General features: G+C 55.4%; 2 protein-coding genes and 1 long non-coding RNA gene across 3 annotated transcripts in view; 1 reads left to right on the top strand and 2 right to left on the bottom strand.

Moving 5' to 3' along the window:
• The window catches only part of LOC124510930 (uncharacterized), a 10,030-nt gene extending 8,962 nt beyond the window's left edge, over nucleotides 1-1,068 (bottom strand). Inside the window, exon 1 of the long non-coding RNA XR_006961779.1 lies at nucleotides 941-1,068. This is a non-coding gene — a long non-coding RNA (uncharacterized LOC124510930). The remainder of the gene's footprint in view (nucleotides 1-940) is intronic.
• Nucleotides 576-2,042, top strand: FTL (ferritin light chain). Its single transcript, XM_047077674.1, has 4 exons — nucleotides 576-891; nucleotides 1,062-1,208; nucleotides 1,479-1,604; nucleotides 1,721-2,042. The coding sequence occupies exons 1-4, from the start codon at nucleotides 790-792 to the stop codon at nucleotides 1,871-1,873; spliced, it is 528 nt and encodes a 175-aa protein (XP_046933630.1). The 5' UTR covers nucleotides 576-789; the 3' UTR covers nucleotides 1,874-2,042.
• On the bottom strand, nucleotides 1,741-19,433 carry GYS1 (glycogen synthase 1). The gene is made up of 16 exons (XM_047077669.1): nucleotides 19,146-19,433; nucleotides 17,466-17,647; nucleotides 15,244-15,435; nucleotides 14,154-14,339; nucleotides 13,756-13,900; nucleotides 12,588-12,705; nucleotides 12,148-12,268; nucleotides 11,755-11,861; nucleotides 10,384-10,443; nucleotides 10,217-10,295; nucleotides 7,804-7,917; nucleotides 7,416-7,542; nucleotides 5,500-5,595; nucleotides 5,169-5,332; nucleotides 4,678-4,758; nucleotides 1,741-4,522 (listed from the first exon to the last, which is right to left on the bottom strand). The coding sequence occupies exons 1-16, from the start codon at nucleotides 19,261-19,263 to the stop codon at nucleotides 4,199-4,201; spliced, it is 2,214 nt and encodes a 737-aa protein (XP_046933625.1). The 5' UTR covers nucleotides 19,264-19,433; the 3' UTR covers nucleotides 1,741-4,198.

Genomic DNA, 19,433 nt, shown 5'->3' with positions numbered 1-19,433 from the left:
GCAGGGCTCCAGGTCCCTCTCTCAACCCATCTATCAGAGAGATACCCCAAGATTCCAGAAGTATCTCACCGCACCGACTTCCAAACTTCGTAATGATCCAGAGACCCCTTATCTTCCAGAGCAACCCCCAGTCATCTGGAGGTATCCACACCTCTGAGGAACCTCCAGGGCGCCAGAAAGATCCATGCTCTAAGACAACCCCAGAATCCAATCTACTTTCCTGAGACACTCCCAAGACCCCAGAATCATAATTTTCCAGGGCTCCCAGTGTCCCCATTAATCTTCCACCCACCAGAGAGAGCCCCCCCCCCAATCCCCTGACTGTCCAGAACCAGCCCCAGGACCCTTGCACCCCGTAACCTCCCCACCCCCACTTCCCCATTTCACAACAGCCTCGCGCACTGGCGCGTGACTTCCCCACCTCTGGGCGGGGGTCTGGGACTCCTATCAACTCGGATTGGTCAAGCGCGGGCTCCAAGCCCCGCCTCCCGACACCGCAGATTGGCCGACCGCTGTCCCCGAGCGCCCCACCTCCGCGGCCCCGCGCGCTATAAAAGAAGCCGCCCTGGCCACGGCCTTTTGCAGTGCGCGCGGCGGTCCTGCGGATCTGTCTCTTGCTTCAACAGTGTTTGGACGGAACAGACCCAGGGACGCCCCTTCTACCTGCCTCCGACCACCCTCCAACCTTTTTTCCAGTCGCCACCTTCGGAGCCATCTTCTTGCCCATCCTCTGCCTCCGGGACCAGCCAACACCCGATTTTGAACTTAACTCCTCATTACCAACCAACCATGAGCTCCCAGATTCGTCAGAATTATTCCACCGAGGTGGAGGCCGCCGTCAACCGCCTGGTCAACATGCATCTGCGGGCCTCCTACACCTACCTCTCTCTGGTGAGGGTCCCCAGGACGCCCCCAGCCCAAGTTTCCCCCAAGTGCGCACCTCTGGCCCTCTGCGCACGCGCTGGCTTTCTTTGTCCCGTTGGGTAGTCGGGGGGCGGAGTCGGGGCGCCTGGCCGGCCTTTCTGCCCTGTAACCCGTGTTCGCGCCATCTCTTCCCGCAGGGCTTCTATTTCGACCGTGACGATGTGGCTCTGGAGGGCGTGGGCCACTTCTTCCGCGAGTTGGCTGAGGAGAAGCGGGAGGGCGCCGAGCGCCTCTTGAAGATGCAAAACCAGCGCGGCGGCCGCGCCCTCTTCCTGGACGTGCAGGTAAATAGTGCGCGGGCGGCGGACTACATATCCCAGCAGCCCGCGCGCGCGCGTAGCGGTTTAGGCACCGCGTGGGCTTCTGGGCGATTGTGTTCGCTTTTGTGCTGCTCGAAATGGAGGCGCCCCCGGGTTCCCAAAGCCGTAGCTGTCCACGCCGCAACGTGGTGTCGTCGCATGGGTGGTTGTAGGAGACTGGGGGTGATAGACGCGAGATCTTAGACGGGTTTGCCACGTATGTAGCGAGTCCTGAGCCCTCTGTCATCTGTACAGAAGCCGTCCCAAGATGAGTGGGGTAAAACCCTGGACGCCATGGAAGCCGCCCTGCTTCTGGAGAAGAACTTGAACCAGGGCCTTTTGGATCTGCATGCCCTGGGTTCTGCCCGCGCAGACCCCCATGTGAGTACCCCCTTCATCCACATGTAACTGGGCAAATTTCCTTTTGAGCCTCGTTTCCCCCGACGTCGCACCGTTAATGTGTAACTGACCATATCTTCTCCTGTCCTGTCCCTCAGCTCTGTGACTTCCTGGAGAATCACTTTCTAGATGAGGAGGTGAAACTCATTAAGAAGATGGGCGACCATCTGACTAATCTCCGCAGGCTGTCCGGCCCCCAGGCCGAGCTGGGCGAGTATCTCTTTGAAAGACTCACCCTCAAGCACGACTAGAAGTCTCTGGAGCCCAGCAGCCTTCGAGAGGGTCCCTGTGGCATTCCCCCCAGATGTCAGGGCTTGTGCCTGAGTCTCTCCTTGCAGCCACTAGGCAGCTTTTTAACCAACCTGGAGCCCTCTCCCAAGCCGTGGACCAAATGAAAACAATAAAGCTTTTTTGCAGCAACTGGTGGTTTTGGGTGTGTGTGATATGAGGTGGTACCGATTTTCACAAGGCTTCTAGCTGTTCCGCCCCCGCAGGGAGTGCTGTTGGCCCCACATCTTTGCTGTCCGTTGCCAGATCTTCCCCAGGGGGTGGGGTGGGGTAGCAGGTTCTCTGCTTTGCTGGGCTGTCAGCTGCCCCTCCTACAGGGGAGAGCCCAGACTCCCAAGGAGTCTAGCAAGACCTGTTGGTAGTTGGAAGGAGGCATTTAGAGACGATAAACAGTAACCAGAAACGGGCTCTGATGACTAATGTCCAGCAGCGGGAGCACTTAGAAAGTGCCAAGAGGTGCTGAGCTGGGGGTGTGGGGCTCAGCACAGAAATGGGATGTGAAACTTAGGGCTAAATTCTCCAAACGGGGACTGAAGAAGCTTGAGGAGGGTTAGCAGGCAGCTACTGGGTCCAAGCTACAAAACTATGATCCCCCTGACCCTTCCGTTTCTGGTAGAATCTTAACAGGAAGTGGCTCCTGGACTTCTGACACCACACCTGTTGTCTCCCAACTTCGGTGGCCACTCGTGATTCTGGCAGGGGAAAGGGATTTCTGCGTCCATCACAAACACCGTGGCTAACGGGAAGGATGGTCACACATGCGAATCTAGTTTTCTACTCCCCCCGAAACGTGATCAGCTTGGAGATGCTAGTGAAGACGAGAACTGAAAAAAACCGTTTTCCCGGAAATAGAGCCATTCAGGGGGGCGGTAGGGCTAAAGTCCAGAGGCCAGTGCCCTGGGAACACGTTCTAAGCTAGTTCTGTCCAACAGAACTTTTTGCAGTGATGGAAATATTTTATCTGCAGTGGAGTGAGACAGGGTATCAGAGACCCAGTAGTGCGGCAGCGGGAGGGGAAGAGGAGGGAAAGAGAGAAGCCAAGAGGAGGGAGGGGCCAGCAGCGAGGCCCGGCAAGCCCTCAGAGTGGACCAAACCTCAGATTCTTAAATATAGATGTATTTTTTTTCATCTCTGGACACACATCAATCACACCTCTTCTGCCCTCCCAACTTGCAAAGCAAGTGCGTCAGACACAGCACAGCACGCGTGAAGGGCCCCTCCCTTTCACCAAAGCTGGGGGGCAGGACACAGCTTAAGGATGGAAGAGGCTCGAGGTAAATATGAAAGTTCTAGAACCAAGTGGGTTCCATTCTAGACCGGGGAAAGGGACTGGGAAGCAGCACAGTGGTGAGGTTCCAGATTCGGCAGCCGGGACCTAGCACCCAGTGGTTTTACGGTGGGCCTAGGGGTCGGAGGTTGTGGCAGGGGAAGACGGGCCCGTTCAGTCCTCAGCAAGGGGATTCCCTGGAGGGCACGGGAATCTCAAGATAGGGGGGAGAGCTCAGACTCTCAGGGAAGGAGGTACAGGGTCTGGTTCAAAAAAGGCCAGAAAGGCATCTAGACCAAGACTGCATGTTCTCCAATAGGAATGAGAAGTCAAGTGGTTCTGTACCACCCCCCACCTCCCATTGGCCAAAATATGGAGAAAAAGGAGAGCAGGAGTGGGGGGGGGGCCCTCCAGGCAGAGCCAGACACCCCAACAAGGGCTAAGATCAGAGTAAGGACGCGAGTGCCCTGGTCTGGAGCCCGAGTTCTGGAGTTGAAATGGAGGACCTTCTGGATTCAGTTAAGTCCCTGAAAGTGCCCCAGCTGTGGACTTGATTGCCCCATTAACAGGGACACCACATGGTTTCCAGAGCTTGGTGGCCCCCAGGCCACAGCTGAGCATGGCATCTTCGGTGTGCTGGAAAATCAGCAAGCCACAAGGGCTCCAGGAGCCTCCTGCCTGTATGACAACAGACCAGGTTTCCTAAAACCCCTGGCACCATGGCAGGGTAACGGCAGGTGCCCGGCCCTCCGGGGGAGGGAGGAGGCCCAGGCCAGGCCCGAAGGGCTCCGGGGCACAGTGTATGCATTCTGGAACCCAGGAAAGGCACGGCGTTGTGATTCCGGAGTGTCGGGGATTCCCAGAGAGGAGCTAGAAGGGCTGGAGTGTACGGCGGAGGGGACGGGGCTGTGGACCCCAAGGCGGGTTCGGGATGTGGAGTGGGGTTTCGGAACAGTGCCATTCTGCGTCCGCCCTCTGGACGAGGGAGGCAGGATGGGCGGGGAGTGTGGGGCGGCGGGACTTAGTTGCGCTCCTCGCCCAGGGAGCTGGCGGGGCTGAGGGGCTCGCTGGGAGTGCTGACTGAGCTGGAGGGCGCTGTGTCCACGGAGCCGCGCTTGCTCCCGCTGGTGGAAGAGGCGCAGGAGGCGCGGCGCGGCCACTCGGGGGCGCGGATGTTGCGCCGGTCCTTGGCGGCCTCCTCTTCCTCATCGTAGCGCTCCCCGTCTACGTCGGGCGGCCCGTCCCGTGGCTCCTCCTCGTCCTCGCTCTGGTGAGGGCTTGAGTGTCGCGACAGCGAGGGCGATGGCGGCACGGAGGCCGGCCGAGGGTAGCGGTAGCCCTGGGTCTGCGTTACGGGGGCGTGGGCACAAACCCGAGTGAGCAGGTGGGGTGTGGGAGGGCCCGACAGCTTGCCCCGGGGCCTTCCCACTCCTGGAAGGACGCGCACCCACCCCAGCCCTCTTAGCTCCGGACCCATCAGAGAGATCGGGGTCCACTCACCGCGTCAGCCTCGTGGGGCTCATAGGTGAAGTGTTCTGGAAAGGCCTTGGCCAGCGCCATGTGGCGCGCGGACATATAGTACTTGGGGAACAGAAAGGGGGGGAGCGTCAGCAGAAGGGAACCAGACACCGCCCCCAGCAGAGGTAGAAGGTGGCGAACCCCAGCCCACACTCTTTAGGCAGAGGAGCACTTTCTGGCACCTTCCAGTCGGCCCCTATACCAATTATCTTTCTGGCTCCACCCCTGAAGCCGATAAGCAGAGCTGTGAATGGACAGTCTCTGAGCCACGCCCCCACTCACAGGGGCAGAGGTCTTAGGTACCTCTTGGCCACGCACTTCATGCAAGTAAGGTAACGCTGGCCAATGCGGTCTACCAGCAAAAGACGGTTAATTTCTTAAAGGGAGCGCAACCGTTTCGCGTAGGGGCCCCCTGGCCCCCTGCGCCAGCCTTGGAAGCTGAGAAATCGGAGACCGGAAGAAGGCGGTTATACCCGGCCTAGGTATTTCCAGTCTAGAAGGTCTGAGAGGCGCTCCGTGCGGTTTCTCTGGATGATGCGCTGCCGCCGGCTCTGCTGGCAGAAGCTGTAGAGGAAGGAGGTGAGCTGCGAGCAGGAATCATCCAGGCTGCGGAACCGCCGGTCCAGAATGTAGATGCCTGTGGGGGCCAGGACGGGGCAGGGCTCAGAAATCAGACTAAGGACACCTTCATTCTCCCGGGGACTCTGTGGCACCAGGGCCCCTCTCCCCATCCCGGGGGCCCAGGAGCCCTTCCCTTCCCCCACCCGGGATCCAAGAGTCTCGGCTCTCGGTCTGGGCGCTGACCGTAAGCTGAGGGGTCTGCAATGTGTTCCTCCATGAAGCAGCCGAAGCCGGAGAGGTTGGTGGAGATACTGGGGATGCCCATAACCGTGCACTCAGCTGCGGGAAGGAGTGAGAAAGGTCTACTTAAGCTTTCCCCTTTTGCGCTTTGAAATCGCAATAGACGCCCCAACAGCGCCATCTACTGACAACTTGAGCAAATCACTGAGCCCACAAAACTAGAACGTGAGTGCGTTCGATCATAGCCTGTTTCTCGCAGGGGAAGCGAAGAGGTTCAGAAAAGGGAATTCACTCGTCCCAGGGCTTCAGAATGAGGACAAATCTAGAGCTAGGAGATAGGATGTAAATTACTAAGTATGTACTCGTTGCCAATGCGTACCATTTTACTCCATCCTCACAACCTGTAAGATACTTTCTTGTGCCAGACGTAGTTTTGACAGGAAACAAGAAAAATTCTCATCACTGCCTCATTGAATACCTTAAACAAGCCTGAAAAATGGTTCACGTAGTTTATTACAATTCTCAGGTAGGGGCGCCTGGTGGCTCAGTCCGCTGAGCGTCCGACTTCGGCTCAGGTCATGATCTGGCGTTCGTGGGTTCGAGCCCTGTGACGGGCGCTGTGCTGACAGCTCAGAGCCTGGAGCCTGCTTTGGATTCTGTATCTTTCTCTCTCTGCCCCTCCTCCACTTGCACTCTGCCTCTCTCTCTCTCTCTCTCTCAAAAATAAACATGAAAAAATTAAAAAAAAAAATAATTCTCACGTAAGTGTTCCGAAAAACCTCCATAACCTGCAAACACAGGCACCAAATATAACAGGGCTTCATGAGAAAAAGAGGGTTGGGGCCAAGCACACAAAACCTATGCATCACTGTAACCATGGCCGAAATGAAACTGGCAAAATCATTACCCCAATTATTATGCAAGCACAGTTTAAAAGGTTTGTTAAATTGCTCATAAGTTAAGAAATACTATGGGGGCGCCTGGGTGGCTGAGTCGGTTAAGCATCCGACTCTTGAGTTCGGCTCAGGTCACGATCTCATCGTTCCTGGGATTGAGCCCTGTGTCAGGCTCTGCTCTGACAGCATGGAGCCTGCTTGGGATTCTCTCCCTCCCTCTCTCTGCCCCTCCCCTGCTCACACACTCTCTCTCTTCCTCAAAATAAATAAACTTAAAAAAAAAAAAAAAAGAAATACTACAGCAACTGTGATATTTACTTAGCCTCAAAACCAATCTTGATTGAAGAGTGTGAGGAAGGGCTGAATTTGGGGCCACGGCAAAATGTCCCCAAATGAGGGACAAGTGCAAATAAGCCCCAACCCGGAGCCTGTGTCTAAAGGGAGTCAACGCCAGGGTACGTGGGTGGCTCAGTTGGTTAAGCATCCAACTCTTGGTTTCAGCTCAGGTCATGATCTCACAGTTTTGTGAGTTTGAGTCCCATATCGAATCCCCGCTCAGGACTTTCTCTCTCTCTCTCTCTCTCCCTCTCTCTCTCTCTCCCTCCCTCCCATACTCATGCTGTCTCTGTCTCTCTCAAAATAAATAAATGTAAAAAATATAATAATAATAAAGGGAGCCAACGCCTTCGTAAAAGAGGACGGCGGAGTGAATGGGCGCTGGGGACACCTCTGAGAGACCTGGCCCCATTCAGTCGTGTTGGTGAACTACGTATTCAGCTGTTGATATCGGGGGGGGGGGGCAATCAGCAGCAAACTGGGGGAAATCACGCGTGACCTGTGACCTCAGCCCTCTAGTTACACATCACACGAGCGACCGTGTCACAAAAACACATGCTGCAGGCCAACAGACTGTGGCCATCGTCCCTGTTTTGCAAAGGAGAGCCTGGGGCACAGAGCGGGCAAGTGACATGCCCAGGGTCGGTGCCCCATCTGACCAGGAGCCGACCACCATGCTGCACTCACCCGGCGTGTAGCCCCAAGGCTCATAGTAGGAGGGGAAGACCCCAAGGTGGCAGCCACGGACAAATTCCTCATAATCCACGGGGAGCAGGGGGCTCGTGGAGGAGAGGAACTCTGGGTGGAAAATCACCTGGCAGTGAAAAAGAAGAGCTCAGCCCAAACTCCCTGGGATCCCAGAGGGGCCCAGAGAGGGCGAAAAGCCTGTCTAAAGTCACACAAGTCAGCGGTAGGACAAAGCATTGAATCCAAGTCTGTCTGCTTAAAGTGCTAAGGTCCTTTCTAAACATAGCGATCCCTTAATAAACCAGGGGAGACGGGGGACGTGAGGCCCAGCCCCCCCTACCTCCACCCCACCCCTCCATGCTTGACCCAGCCTGGCCATTGCCCTCACCTTGACCCTGTCAGCACTACTATTGAAGAGTCCAATTCGACGGATGGTGGTCAAGATAGGATCCGAGGAGTCGTCCAGCATATTGTGGGTGCACACAGGGGGGAAAGACTGTCGCTGCAGGGGCCACAAGAGGGATGGGGGTCAGAGAAGGGACAGAGGGCTCCCTCATTCCCTGTGAGCCACGCTGACCCGGGAGGAGGTCACAATTCCCACCAGGTTGTGGGAACACAAGCCCAAGAGATTAGAAGCTGTAGATATCTGGGGCGCCTGGGGGGCTCAGTAGGTGGAATGGCCGACTCTTGATTTTGGCTCCGGTCATGATCTCATAGTTGGTTCGTGAGTTCGAGCCCCGAGTTGGGTCTCCACTGTCAGTGCAGAGCCTGCTTGGGATTCTCTCTCTCTGGCCCTCCCTTGCTTGCGCTCTCACTCTCTCTCTCAAAATAACTAAATAAACTTTAAAAAAAAAAAAAAAGAGTCATAGATATCCTCCTTGGCTCTCTCTGTAAAGGCTCACTTTTCTCTTTGAACACCATGAGCTGAGGGGCACCTGGGTGACTCAGTCGGTTAAGTGTCCGACTTCGGCTCAGGTCATGATCTCACGGTTCATGGGTTCGAGCCCCATATCGGGCTCTGGGCTGACAGCCAGACAGCCCTCCCTCTCTCTCAAAAATAAATAAACATAAAAAATAACCAACTAAACAAAAAACCACCATGAGCTGAAAAGAAACTACAATTCCCATTTGTCTTTGAGGCAAAGCCAGCGTTAACCTGCCTCCCCTGACTACCGGGAGTTGTAGTTACTGGGTTCTGTACTCTGGGCTCCATCATCAAAGAAACCCAAAGGAACTAAAATTCCCCCAAGTCAATGGGGGGCAGAGACTTTGTCAATATGGCAGCAAGCTTCAGGGGCTGCTGGAAGTTGTAGTTTTCTTATGAAAAGCCTGTCTTGCCTTCTTTCCAAGTTCCCTTTACTCTCCATCCTGTAATTCCCTCCACTTCCGCTCCCACCCAAGGCCCAGAGAAACCACAATTCCCAAGAGTGACTGGAGGGGCGAGAGCTAGGAAATCCCACGGGCTGCTGGGATATGTAGTTATTTGTAACTCTTCCATCTCATTAAAAGTTCTACTCGCCTTCAGTCAGCTCCAGGGGCTCAAGAAACTACAACTCCCAGCAGCCCCGTGGCAATGCATACACATCCTCAGTGAGGCTGACTGCCTTAGGGACTATTAGAAATTGTAATCTGGGGTCACAGCGTGGCTCAGTCAGTTAAGCATCTCTTTATTTTGGCTCTTTATTATGATCTCACAGATTCTGGGTTCCAGCCCCATGTCAGGCCCCGCGAAGCGCGGGGCCTGCTTGGGATCCCCTCTCTCCCTCTCTCTCTGCCCCTCTCCTACACTCTCTCTCGAAATAAATACATAAACTTAAAAAAAGAAAAAAGGAAATTGTAGTTTGGCCCAAAGCACATCACACCTCATTTGTGCAGCGTGGGTACCTAGGTTTCCATTTGCCGGGAAGTGGCTCACCCACCCTGACCACAGGTACCAAAGATTCCCGACCCCAGAGAATCAAAGAACTCTCCCTCCCAGGAGCCTCTGGGGCAAGGGAAGCATGACTGAAGCGGGGGCTGCTGGGACTTGTAGTCCTCATTTTGTTATTGCCACATTCTTCTAAGGTTTCCCATCCACCGAATTCCATTAACCTCCGGAATCTAAAGAAGCTACAACTCCCAGGAATGTTTGGGGACTAAGACACACAGCCTGTAGGATAAGAAAAACAGCGGTTGCTGAGAGTTTTCAATGCTCTTCAGGTAACGGCTAGTGTTTTAGCTAAAGCCTTCTGGCTCTAATGAGTATGAAACTAGTCAGCAGCAAGACCCAGGGACAGCGGGGACTTGTAATTCTCCTTCTGTGGGCTTTGTTGACTTCCTAAAGTTCTCTTTCATCTTTTGACCCCGGTGGCTCAACGAAATTACAAATTTAAAAAAAAAGTACAACTCCTAGCAGCCCCTGTAGCAGAATAAGCCACTGGGGGGCGCCTCGGTGCGGGGGGGGGGGGGGCTCAGTCCGTTAAGCATCCAACTTCAGCTCAGGTCACCATCTTACAGCTGGTGGGTTCGAGCCCAGTGTGGTCGGGCTCTGGGCTGACAGTTCAGAGCCTGGAGCCTGCTTTGGATTCTGTCTCCCTCTCTCTCTGCTCCTCCCCCTCCCCCGCTCTGTCTCTCTCTGTCTCTCTCTCTGTCTCTCTCCCTCAAAAATAAATAAGCCTTAAAAAAAATCAATTGATTCCCTGAGAAGGGTGCCGGTGACGCGGAGCCCCCAGCAATCTCTGGGGTCAGAGCTAACACGGCAAGCTGCCCCCGGGGCGGGTGCTGGGCATCGCCATGTCTCTGTTCGGGGCCCCAGACCATACCTGCGTGGCAAAGATAGCTCTCTTCATCATAGTGAAGTCCTCCTTGTCCAGCATCTTGTTCATGTCCGGGAGGCTCCCCCTGCAAGGTGACAGGGTATGCATCTGGGAATGGGTGATCAGTGGAGTCAGGGCCCAGGAGGATGCGGGGCTGGGGGTGGGACACTCACACCAGCAAGGACTCATAAAGCTTCCTTCCGAACTTCTCTTTCACGGTGTTGGCCGTATCCCTAGAAGGGGCAGAGACACAGCATCACATATATGCCGCCTGCCATTTATTGTCAGCTGCTACACCGAGGTCTGAGCGGAGAGGCCCTGGGGATTTGGAGCTGGAGGACGGGGACCTGGGAGACAGGCCCTGAAAGGCTCGAATCCCCTGTGCCCCTCATCAGCTGTGTGGCGGGGGACAGGTGGCCTTCCCTCTCTGACTTTGGTGACTCATCTCTCAGACGGGGATAAAAATAGAACCAACCTCAGAGGTCTGCAGGGAAAACTTGATGAAGTCACGACAAACAACGCACAGTGCCTGGCACACAGCAAACCTTCCAGAAATGTCAGCTATTATTAGGACGTGCACTAGTCCTGGTGGTGGCCATGCTAAGCCCCATGTTATAAAAAGGGAAAACGATGTTCCGAGAGAGGAAATTTTATGTGCACAAGTGAAGCTAGCAACTAGTGACACCCTGCAGCCTCAATGACATTCCTCTAATCCTAATCTTCTCATAGCTCTGGCCTCATTTTCTACCCCATCTCCCTCAAGCGCCCTGCTCCAGCCGCACTGGTCTCCCTGTGGTTTCTCAGACATACCTCAGGGCCTTTGCATCTGTGTTCCTCTGCCTGAAATGCTATTCCCCAGATACACACAGGGCTCCCTCCCTCATTTCTTCTACTGGTCTCTACCCAATGGCAACTTTCTCAGTGTGGCCTGTCCTGACCATTCCATGTCCTGTCTCGCATTCCAGTCCTGCTTTATTTTCTTGTCAGAGCACTTTCTTTTTGTTGTTGTTGTTGTTTTAAAGAGTCTATTTTTAAGTGGTCATCTCTACACCCAACACGGGGCTCGAACTTACAACCCCAAGACCAAGAGCCACATGCTGTACCAACTGAGCCAACCAGGCACCCCAGAGCACTTTCTATAGAACTCTCTAGAATGTGAGCTCGGTGAGGGCAGGGATTTTATCGTCCCCATTTACAGCTGCGTCCCCAGGGCCTGGAACAGCACCTGGTCCACGGTAGGTGCTCAGTGACTATCTGATGGCTAATGAAAGGCTCTTGCAGATGAGGAAATTATCACAAAGCCACCAAGGGTCAGTGGCCCAAGTGGGACCTCGCCAGTTTGATGTCAGGGCCCTGGTTGTACGGTCACACTTGTCCTGTGTGCGACTCCTTACTGCCCCTGAGCTAGAGGCGTCTTAAGCAAGTGACTTCACTACGAGTTTTTGGGGGGCAAACTGCTCATGTTCCAGATAACAAAACTGAGCCTCCCAAAGCACATGGCTGGGAGTGGGAATGGCAGGGATCCCAGGCCGAGGGCTGCTGACCAAAGCTGCTTGCGCACAGCTTGGCCTTTGAGGGTTTCCACGTTGAAATTGTTGGTCCGAGCCGGCATGATGAAGAAGGCGACCACTGTCTGTTCACTGCCGTTCACCTGGGCAGAGGAAAAGGCATGGGGTGGGGGGAGGGGGTCAGGATCACCCGAGAGAAGGCTGAAGCCACCTACCCTTTTCCACCCATCAAGACCACTATGGCCCTGCCATGCTCCTTCCCGTCAAGGAGAATTAGAGTTATCATCCCCCACTGGGACTCTGGTCTTCTTTCTGGGTCTCTACACTTTCCCTTCACACACGGGGTTTCCCTACTTCCCGCCCCCACCCTCCCCAGTTATGTGCTGATTTCCTTTTCCTCTTTTTGTCTTCTCAAAGCCCAGGCCTTACTCTGAGTAGATAGTTGAGCCGGGCCAAGGCCTCTAGGAAGACATCGGCCCCCTTGTTAGAGAACTCGTAGCGGCCGGCGATAAAGAAATACAAGGTCTTGTCCAAGTTGAAGTCCAGGTGCCTAAAAAAGCCATAAGGCATGGTGGTGAAGCCACCTTGGTGAAGCCAAGGGTGGGGACCCGCTAGCCCTGGCCTTGAAACTACAAACCCCAGAAGCTACAGGGGCAAAGAGCATCTTAGGCAGTACAGAGGCATCGTGGGAGCTCCTGGGAGTTGAAGTTCTTTTCTCCCTAGATGGGGATCAATACTTGAATACTCCACCATTGTTCTGACGCTCAGGAATGGAAGAGGCTGAGCCCCCAGCTATCCCATCTCTCACACTCATGAGTTGGGTTCCCAACCCCTTCCTCTCCCAAGACCTAGGTACCTGGTCCACGTACCCATAAAAATGGCCCCGCACAAACTCCTGGATTCGAGCCTTGCTCTGAGCATGGAGGTTCTGGAACTCATGCATGGCAGAGAACTTCTTCACATTCAGTCCGTTGGGGGTCACGATATCTGGAATTTGTGGGGAGAAGGTCCATGTTTCATATCTTCATCTATTCATACCCGCCAGCGTGGTTGAATGAATAAACAAAGGAAAGACTCCTTTCCTTTCACAATCTCTTGGTTTTAGAAGCTCGCTTGGTGGCCCCGCTGCCCTGCCACTCAGACGCCTTCTTGCCCAAAGTCACGTGCTCACGTTCACAAGCACGACCACAACTCCCAGCAGCCCCTGCAAATGGCTAACCACACAGGGAAATGAACTACCTTGGGGCTTCTGGGAGTTGTAGTTCTTTTGTTTCCCCTATCCCACCCTATACTGGGGATGATTTAAACATCCCCATCCTGCTTCTCCCAGAATATACCCTCAACCTTCAAGCCTCTTTTAGGGTCCCGATCATTTCCTATCCTCCTTGAAATTAAAATACATCAATGAAAAATTATAACCACCATCAGCTCCAGGAGTAGAAGGAGCTGGCTAGCCAAAGGCCTCCTGGGAATTGTAGTTCTCACAATACACCCATTGAGAATGGGTGCTATAACCCGAAAAGAATAACTGATTCCAGGGGTGCCTGGGTGGCTCAGTCGGTTGAGCATCCAACTTGGTTTGGGCTCATGTCATGATCTCACGGTTCATGGGATCGAGCCCTGCGTCCAGCTCTGCTTGGGATTCTCTCTCTCTCTGTCCCTCCCCCTGTTCATGCTCTCTCACTCTCTTTCTCTCTCAAAATAAATAAGTAAACTTAAAAAAAAAAAAAAAGAATAGCGGATTCCAACACCACTCTTCTCAAAATCAAAACCCAGTGAAACTCCATTCCCTTTCAGAAGACCAATAACTACATTAGCCGATAAGGTAACTTTACCATTTTGAAATGAATGTCAAAGGAACTACACCTCCCATTAGCCTCTAGGGCGTATAACCAGGCAGCTCCCTATTCAGGTCATCAACTTAGGGCCGGCTGGGGGGTGTAGTTCTTTGCTCTCTACAGTTAAAAAAAACCAGCTAAGTATCGCCTGAGCACAGACTGCCTCATTCATGTCTAGGGACCCCAGCCTATTCCCTACCTGGTTTCCTCTTGAGCAGGTGCTGAGCCTCGATGGCAGTAATCTGGGACACAGTAGTAAAGATGTGAGCACAGTGGGCCGCTGCCCGCTCCATGCAGTAGCGGTGATAGATTTGCCTCTCCCCTGCTTCCTTGTCCACATTGAACTGGGTGGGAAGGGAGGGCAGTCAGGTTAGAAGAACTGGGGAGAAGACTTTGGCGGTCCAGACTCCGGGGTCCCGGAGGTGGCTGGGGTTGGAAGCTGAACTCCTTTGTCAGAGGGAGGAGGGGGTGGAGGACTTGGACCCCTGGGTCACGGGAGAAGAGGAAGCTTGATCCCCCCGCCCCTGGGCTTCCCGGACAGCTTTGGGCTGTCCCGGACCACTCACAGCCCCCATCTGCCACACGTTCCCGGCTCACATTCTCCAGGTTGTTATAGAAGTCCACGGCACCGGCACACAGGTAGCGTCCCAGCAGTGTGGCATGGGTGGTGAAGATTGTGGCCACGGGCAGCCGCCGGGCCCGGCACAGGCAGAGGCCAATGCCCGCCAACCACTCGTGGAAGTGTGCAACCACGTGTGGCTTCTCCTCGTTCTGGGCCAGGAACTATGGGGCAACAGGAAGAGGGCCACTGTGTCTCCACGTGTGTTGTGCGGACAACCAACAATCCCCAAGGTGGACAGGGAGGCAGGGGAGAGGTAAATCTATCGTCATTCTTGCACAGAGTGGATGGTAGCCCACTGCAATTCCCCTAGAACAAGGAACTGTAAATCTCTGGGACGCCAGGCCAGCTGACCCCATCCTTCAAGGCTGATGGGAGCCGGGGGCGGTGGAGAGGTTGGCCCCACCTTCTAAGTGCCAGCAGGGCTGAAGTGGATGGTCTGAAGTTGTAGTGTCCCCAAGTCCTGGACGCAATTCCTGGAGAGCCTTTTGTCTCAATCAAGAGTGGAGCTGCATCCAATACTGACTAAAGGACTACAACTCCCAGAATGCCCTAGGACTGGCCCATTCGTAAACTGGTTTCCCTGGGGCAGGAGATGTGAAGTTTCTTCAGCCTTTTAAAACCTAAAAGGGGGTCAGAACCAGGATCCCTGGTTCTCATATAGGCTGGAGACCCCCCCAACCGTCCAGGGCCCCCTCTGAGAGCTAAGTCCAGCCACTATCAGACTACAGAACTACAACTCCCAGAATGTCCTGGTGCAAGCCCTCTAGCTCGGCCAGCACCCCCCAAAGCTAACAGTTCAGAATTTCTATACTGAGAAAATTAGAATGAATGAAGCTGGGGTTGGGAGTTTGAGCCTCTGGGCCCCTGGGTGTCTGTGTTCCCAAAGGTCAGAGCTAGTGCTTGGAAAAGGACCTACAATCCCAGAATGCCTTGGGAGAAGCCAGCCACCCCCAAGGCCCCCGGCCGGCCACCCCTTCCTACCCCGCCCCCTCTGGCAGGGACTAACGGCCATCGTAGGTTGGGGCCCGGGTCAGGAGTGACATGGCGACCAGCAATGGGGCCTACCTCACCCAGGAACCAGGTGGTGAGGAAGCCAAAAAGGACGGCGTCGTTGGCCTCACGGTCGTACCAAGGCACCCCGATGTTGCAGGTGTCCCAGAGCTCCCCCTTCCAGCGCTCCAGGGCCCAGGCTGAGGCCCCCACGTCCAGGAGCACCACCAGGGGGCCCCCCTCGATCAGCCAGCGTCCGAAATACACCTGGGGGGCCCACAGGAAGACTCAGGCTTTTGGCCACACCTCCCCGGGCTCAGCCTCGGTGGCTCGCCCACCCGCAGGCAGCAGTCGGGGCTTAAAGCCTCAGTTCTTCCACCCTGTTTCGGTACCTGCTGCTAATTTCTCCCCCGCTGCCTTATTTCTCTCCGTGCTGCTAGTTACTCCCACCACACTCTTTGTCCATCGCTGTTACATTTTCCCTGTGCCTCGCTTCCTTTCTAGCTTTGCGCAGTGGCGGTATCGTTAGCCAATGAGGTTTACTAGGGGAGCGATTACTGCTAACTGAAAACCTTGCTTCCTTTCTACAACCGCTACCCTGGTTCCCAACCCACTGCCTCCTTTCTCTTACCTATAACCATGAATGTCACACGGTCCTGTCTCTGTGCCCCCCACTGCCTTGCTTTTCCGCCCTTAGCATTTCTCCAACGTGCTGCCTTGTTTCTGTGTTTCCTGCCACTTCCGTCTTGCCAACCCGCCTGTTGCCTTCTCCCGTTATTTCTTCCTTCTGCTGCTAATTCCTCCCACTGGATGCTTCTTTTACTGTTCTCATTGCCACATTCTTCCGCGCCCGCTGCCTTGCTTCCGACGCTTTCACTATAAATTTGTCACCTGCTGTCTCCTTCCTCTGCCCTTAGGCCCATCTTTGGACTCTGCAGCTACCTTTCTAACACCAGCTGCTGTCTTCCCCACTGCCATGTTTCTAAACGTTGCTGCCACATTTCTCCGGGCGGCTGCTTTCCTCCTGAGATGATGGCCTAGGTTCTGGGCCAGCTGCCACAGCCCTGTGCGGGCGGCAAGCAGTCCTGCGCCTCCCCGACCTGGCTTTGCCCAGCCTGGGGAGCCTGACTCTGATACCCCTCCCCCTCCCAGCTGTCATCTGCCCTTTTGCTGGGGGGGGGCGCTATTCTTAGGCCCCCAGCACGTGGGGAGCAGCTGCCATGGGGGAGGGCTGGGCTGTCCTAAGGTTCCTTAGGGACATGGTCCCCGGCCTCTCTGGACTCCAGACCCCACCCCAGACTAGAGGCTGTGAATGAATGAAGGAACCACTTTACTTCCTCCCAGACCTGTCTGTCCTTCCACCCTGCTACATCATGGCCTTTTCCGCCGGAGGCAGTCGCCTCTCAGTGCTCATCCGTCAGTCCTCAGCCGGGGCTCTGGGACTCTCCCTTCCTATCTTTAAGTCCCGGGTCTGCTCCTCTGAAACTCTGCCCCCTGTCTCTCTTCCCTCCATCGGTACTCTATCTTCCTCTCCCTTCTAGTTCCTTCTCCTGGAAATGTCAGGCTGCCTCTCTCTCTATTGCTGTTACCCCTGGGGCGATCGCCACCTTTTGGAACACTCAATCTCTCTCCATCCATCTCTCTCCCTTGGTCGGCCTGTCCACCTCACTGCCGGCTTGGCTGTTTATGATAACGATGATGACAATGGCCGTGGTCACAAGAGCTCATACACAGTACTAACTGAGGCCAGGAACCGGGCTGAGGACTTTATTAACTAACAATTAATCCTTTCCCCCAAAACGAACAAGGTAGATGCTATTAGTAGGTTTATTAGCCAAGGTCACACAGGCAGGAAGTGGAGAAGGTGATTTTGAACTTCAGGCTCCAGAACCCCCACTCTGGCACTCCTGCCTCACCCCAAGCCCATCTCCCCCGGGTTCCACCTGGCTGTCTGTCTTTCTGTCTCACTCTTTTTCTCTCTGTGGGTCTGAGGATCTTGGCCTCTGGGAGCCATCTCTCAGTCTGTCTTATGCACCTGCTGTCGGTCTGTCCGTTCACCAATGTCTTCAGCTTGGGGTTCACCCCACCCACTTCATGGGGTCCTGCGTCTGTCTGTCTGTCAATCTTACCTCCTCTGTGTCTATCTGGGAAAGTTCTGGCTCATCCCATGTTTCTGTCCATGCCTCCCTCTCCCCGTGGGGCTACCCACCCTCTCCCCGCTGTCCCTTCTCCAGCTGCCGCTCCCACCCTGACTCTGGGCACCCACCTCCCCTCCCCTCGGCCAGGCCATGTCCCACCTTGCAGCCCTTGCTGTTCATGGAGTCCAACGTCCTCTTCAGGGCTGGGGTTGGGGGCTCGAGCAGTTCCACCTGGGTCCTCACGCCCTGCTCCGTGTACGGTCCCACCAGGTAGTAGTTGTCACCCCATTCATCCCCTGTCACTTTCGCCTTCGTCTGTAGCACCGTGTAGATGCCGCCCACTGTGGGCCCAAGTGCGTGAGGGCAGGCCCCAGCCGAGGTCCACGGGTCTGGGACCTGGGGCAGGGTAGGGGGCCGTGGGAGGTACTGGGGCCCCACACCTCTGGCTTAGAAGGAGGAGGGGGCTGAGAGCCCACCCTTCTGAGTCAGAGAGATGATGGGATAGGAGTTCAAGGGCAGTACTCCTGGGTCTAAGGGAGAATGGGGCTGGGGTTGGGACTCAGGGGGAGAAAGGGGCTCAGGCTAAACTTCGGAGTCTGAGACATGAAAGGGCTAGGGACTCGGGCTCCTGGGTCTGAGGGAATTAGGGGCCGGGGTCCCAAGGATGACAGAAGCTGGCAAGCATCAGCAGGACTCAGGTCCCTGAGTTCCCAGCTTCTGGGAGCTGGGTTTGTAATCTCAGTCAGGCTCTAGGTCACGGTAGGGGAGAATCTCTCTCCATGGCCCGATTCAGCTTCCCACAGCTGCCCAAGAGAAGCCTGAATTGTCATTCCTCGCCCCCAGGGACTCTGCTGACCTGTCCCCCAGTTTCCTCTCCCCAACTGAGAACACACGTGCAGGGCCCCGCTCTGCCCATAACTCCACTCCAGACCCACAAGTCTGGGCTCTCAGCCTCCTTACCTACTGGAGCCTGGGCCCTGGGGATACATGGCTCCCAGTTCGAGGGCTGCTTGCCATGGGGTGAGACTCAGCCCCATTCTCTCCCAAGACTCAGCAAAGCAAAACCCCAGCTGGTTTTCCAAACCCAGAACTTTAGGACCTTCAGAGCCGGGGACGCAGAAATCTAGGTCCCCAGCCCCTCCCATCCTAGGGCCCAGCCCCTGACCAACTTAGGACTTCCCAGCCTTCCCTCATTCCAGTACGCATGTGTCTGAGGCCGCAGGCTTCTGTACTCCTAGAAACAGAGCTCACACCCTCGGCTCCTTCAGAGTCTAGGCATTCAGACCAACTCTCTCCCACCCTAAGATCTAAGAATTAGAGTCTGCGGCCCTTCCCATCTTTACTCGCAAGTGGCCAGCCCCCAAATTCTGCCACCACGACTCATGCATCCTATCTCCCTGTTGGCCCTCTCCCAGATCCAGAGTTTATATCCCCAGACTCTTCCCCCAGGGCCACAGGTCTGAAACCCAGCCACTTCCCTAGTTTTGCACTAGAAAGTGCCAACCCCCCGTCTCCTTCCCGGTTCAGGACCCAGGTCTCTGGTCTCTGGGAAGCCTCCCTCCGGGACCTAGGAATCATTCATTTTGGCCCCCTCTTCCCTAGGACCCAGCAATTGGACTTCCAGCTTCCTTTTATCTTCACAGTCAGGCGACCCATCCCCACCCCGCCAGGGTACAGGAGACTTACCCCGGCCCTCCCCAAGGACACAGGAGTCATAGGTTCCTTGCCCAGAATCCAAGAGTATCATGCCAAGTAACTCCGTCCTCTAGGACTCGAGAGTTTCGCGCCCCCATCCCCGACTGCCCTCCTGGTCCAGGACCCATCGCCTGGCGTGCTCACCCTTGTTGGCCACCTCCCAGGCCACCTCGAAGAGCACTGTATTCTCCAGGTCGAATTCATCCTCCCAATCCTCCAGTCCTGGCAGTGAGGACATGGACAAAGTGCGGCTTAGAGGCATGGCCGACGCGTGAAGGGGGCTCCAGGGTCCACAGGTGGGGGCTCCCGAGGTGTCTGGGGAATGCAAAGGGCAGGGCGCGGGGCCAGGTAGCTGGTGCCCGACGGGAAGCTTGCAACGCCCTCGGCTTCCTATTGCACGACCGCACCCCCGCCCCAGAGCTCTGGGCCGTA

This window comes from Lynx rufus, unplaced genomic scaffold, assembly GCF_022079265.1.
Source record: "Lynx rufus isolate CCGP_SWC_20201006 ecotype Redwood Valley unplaced genomic scaffold, mLynRuf1.p SCAF_16, whole genome shotgun sequence".
NCBI classification, from domain to species: domain Eukaryota; kingdom Metazoa; phylum Chordata; class Mammalia; order Carnivora; family Felidae; genus Lynx; species Lynx rufus.
The sequence above is the reverse complement of the archived record's forward strand: the minus strand, read 5'-3'. Positions and strand labels throughout refer to the sequence as shown.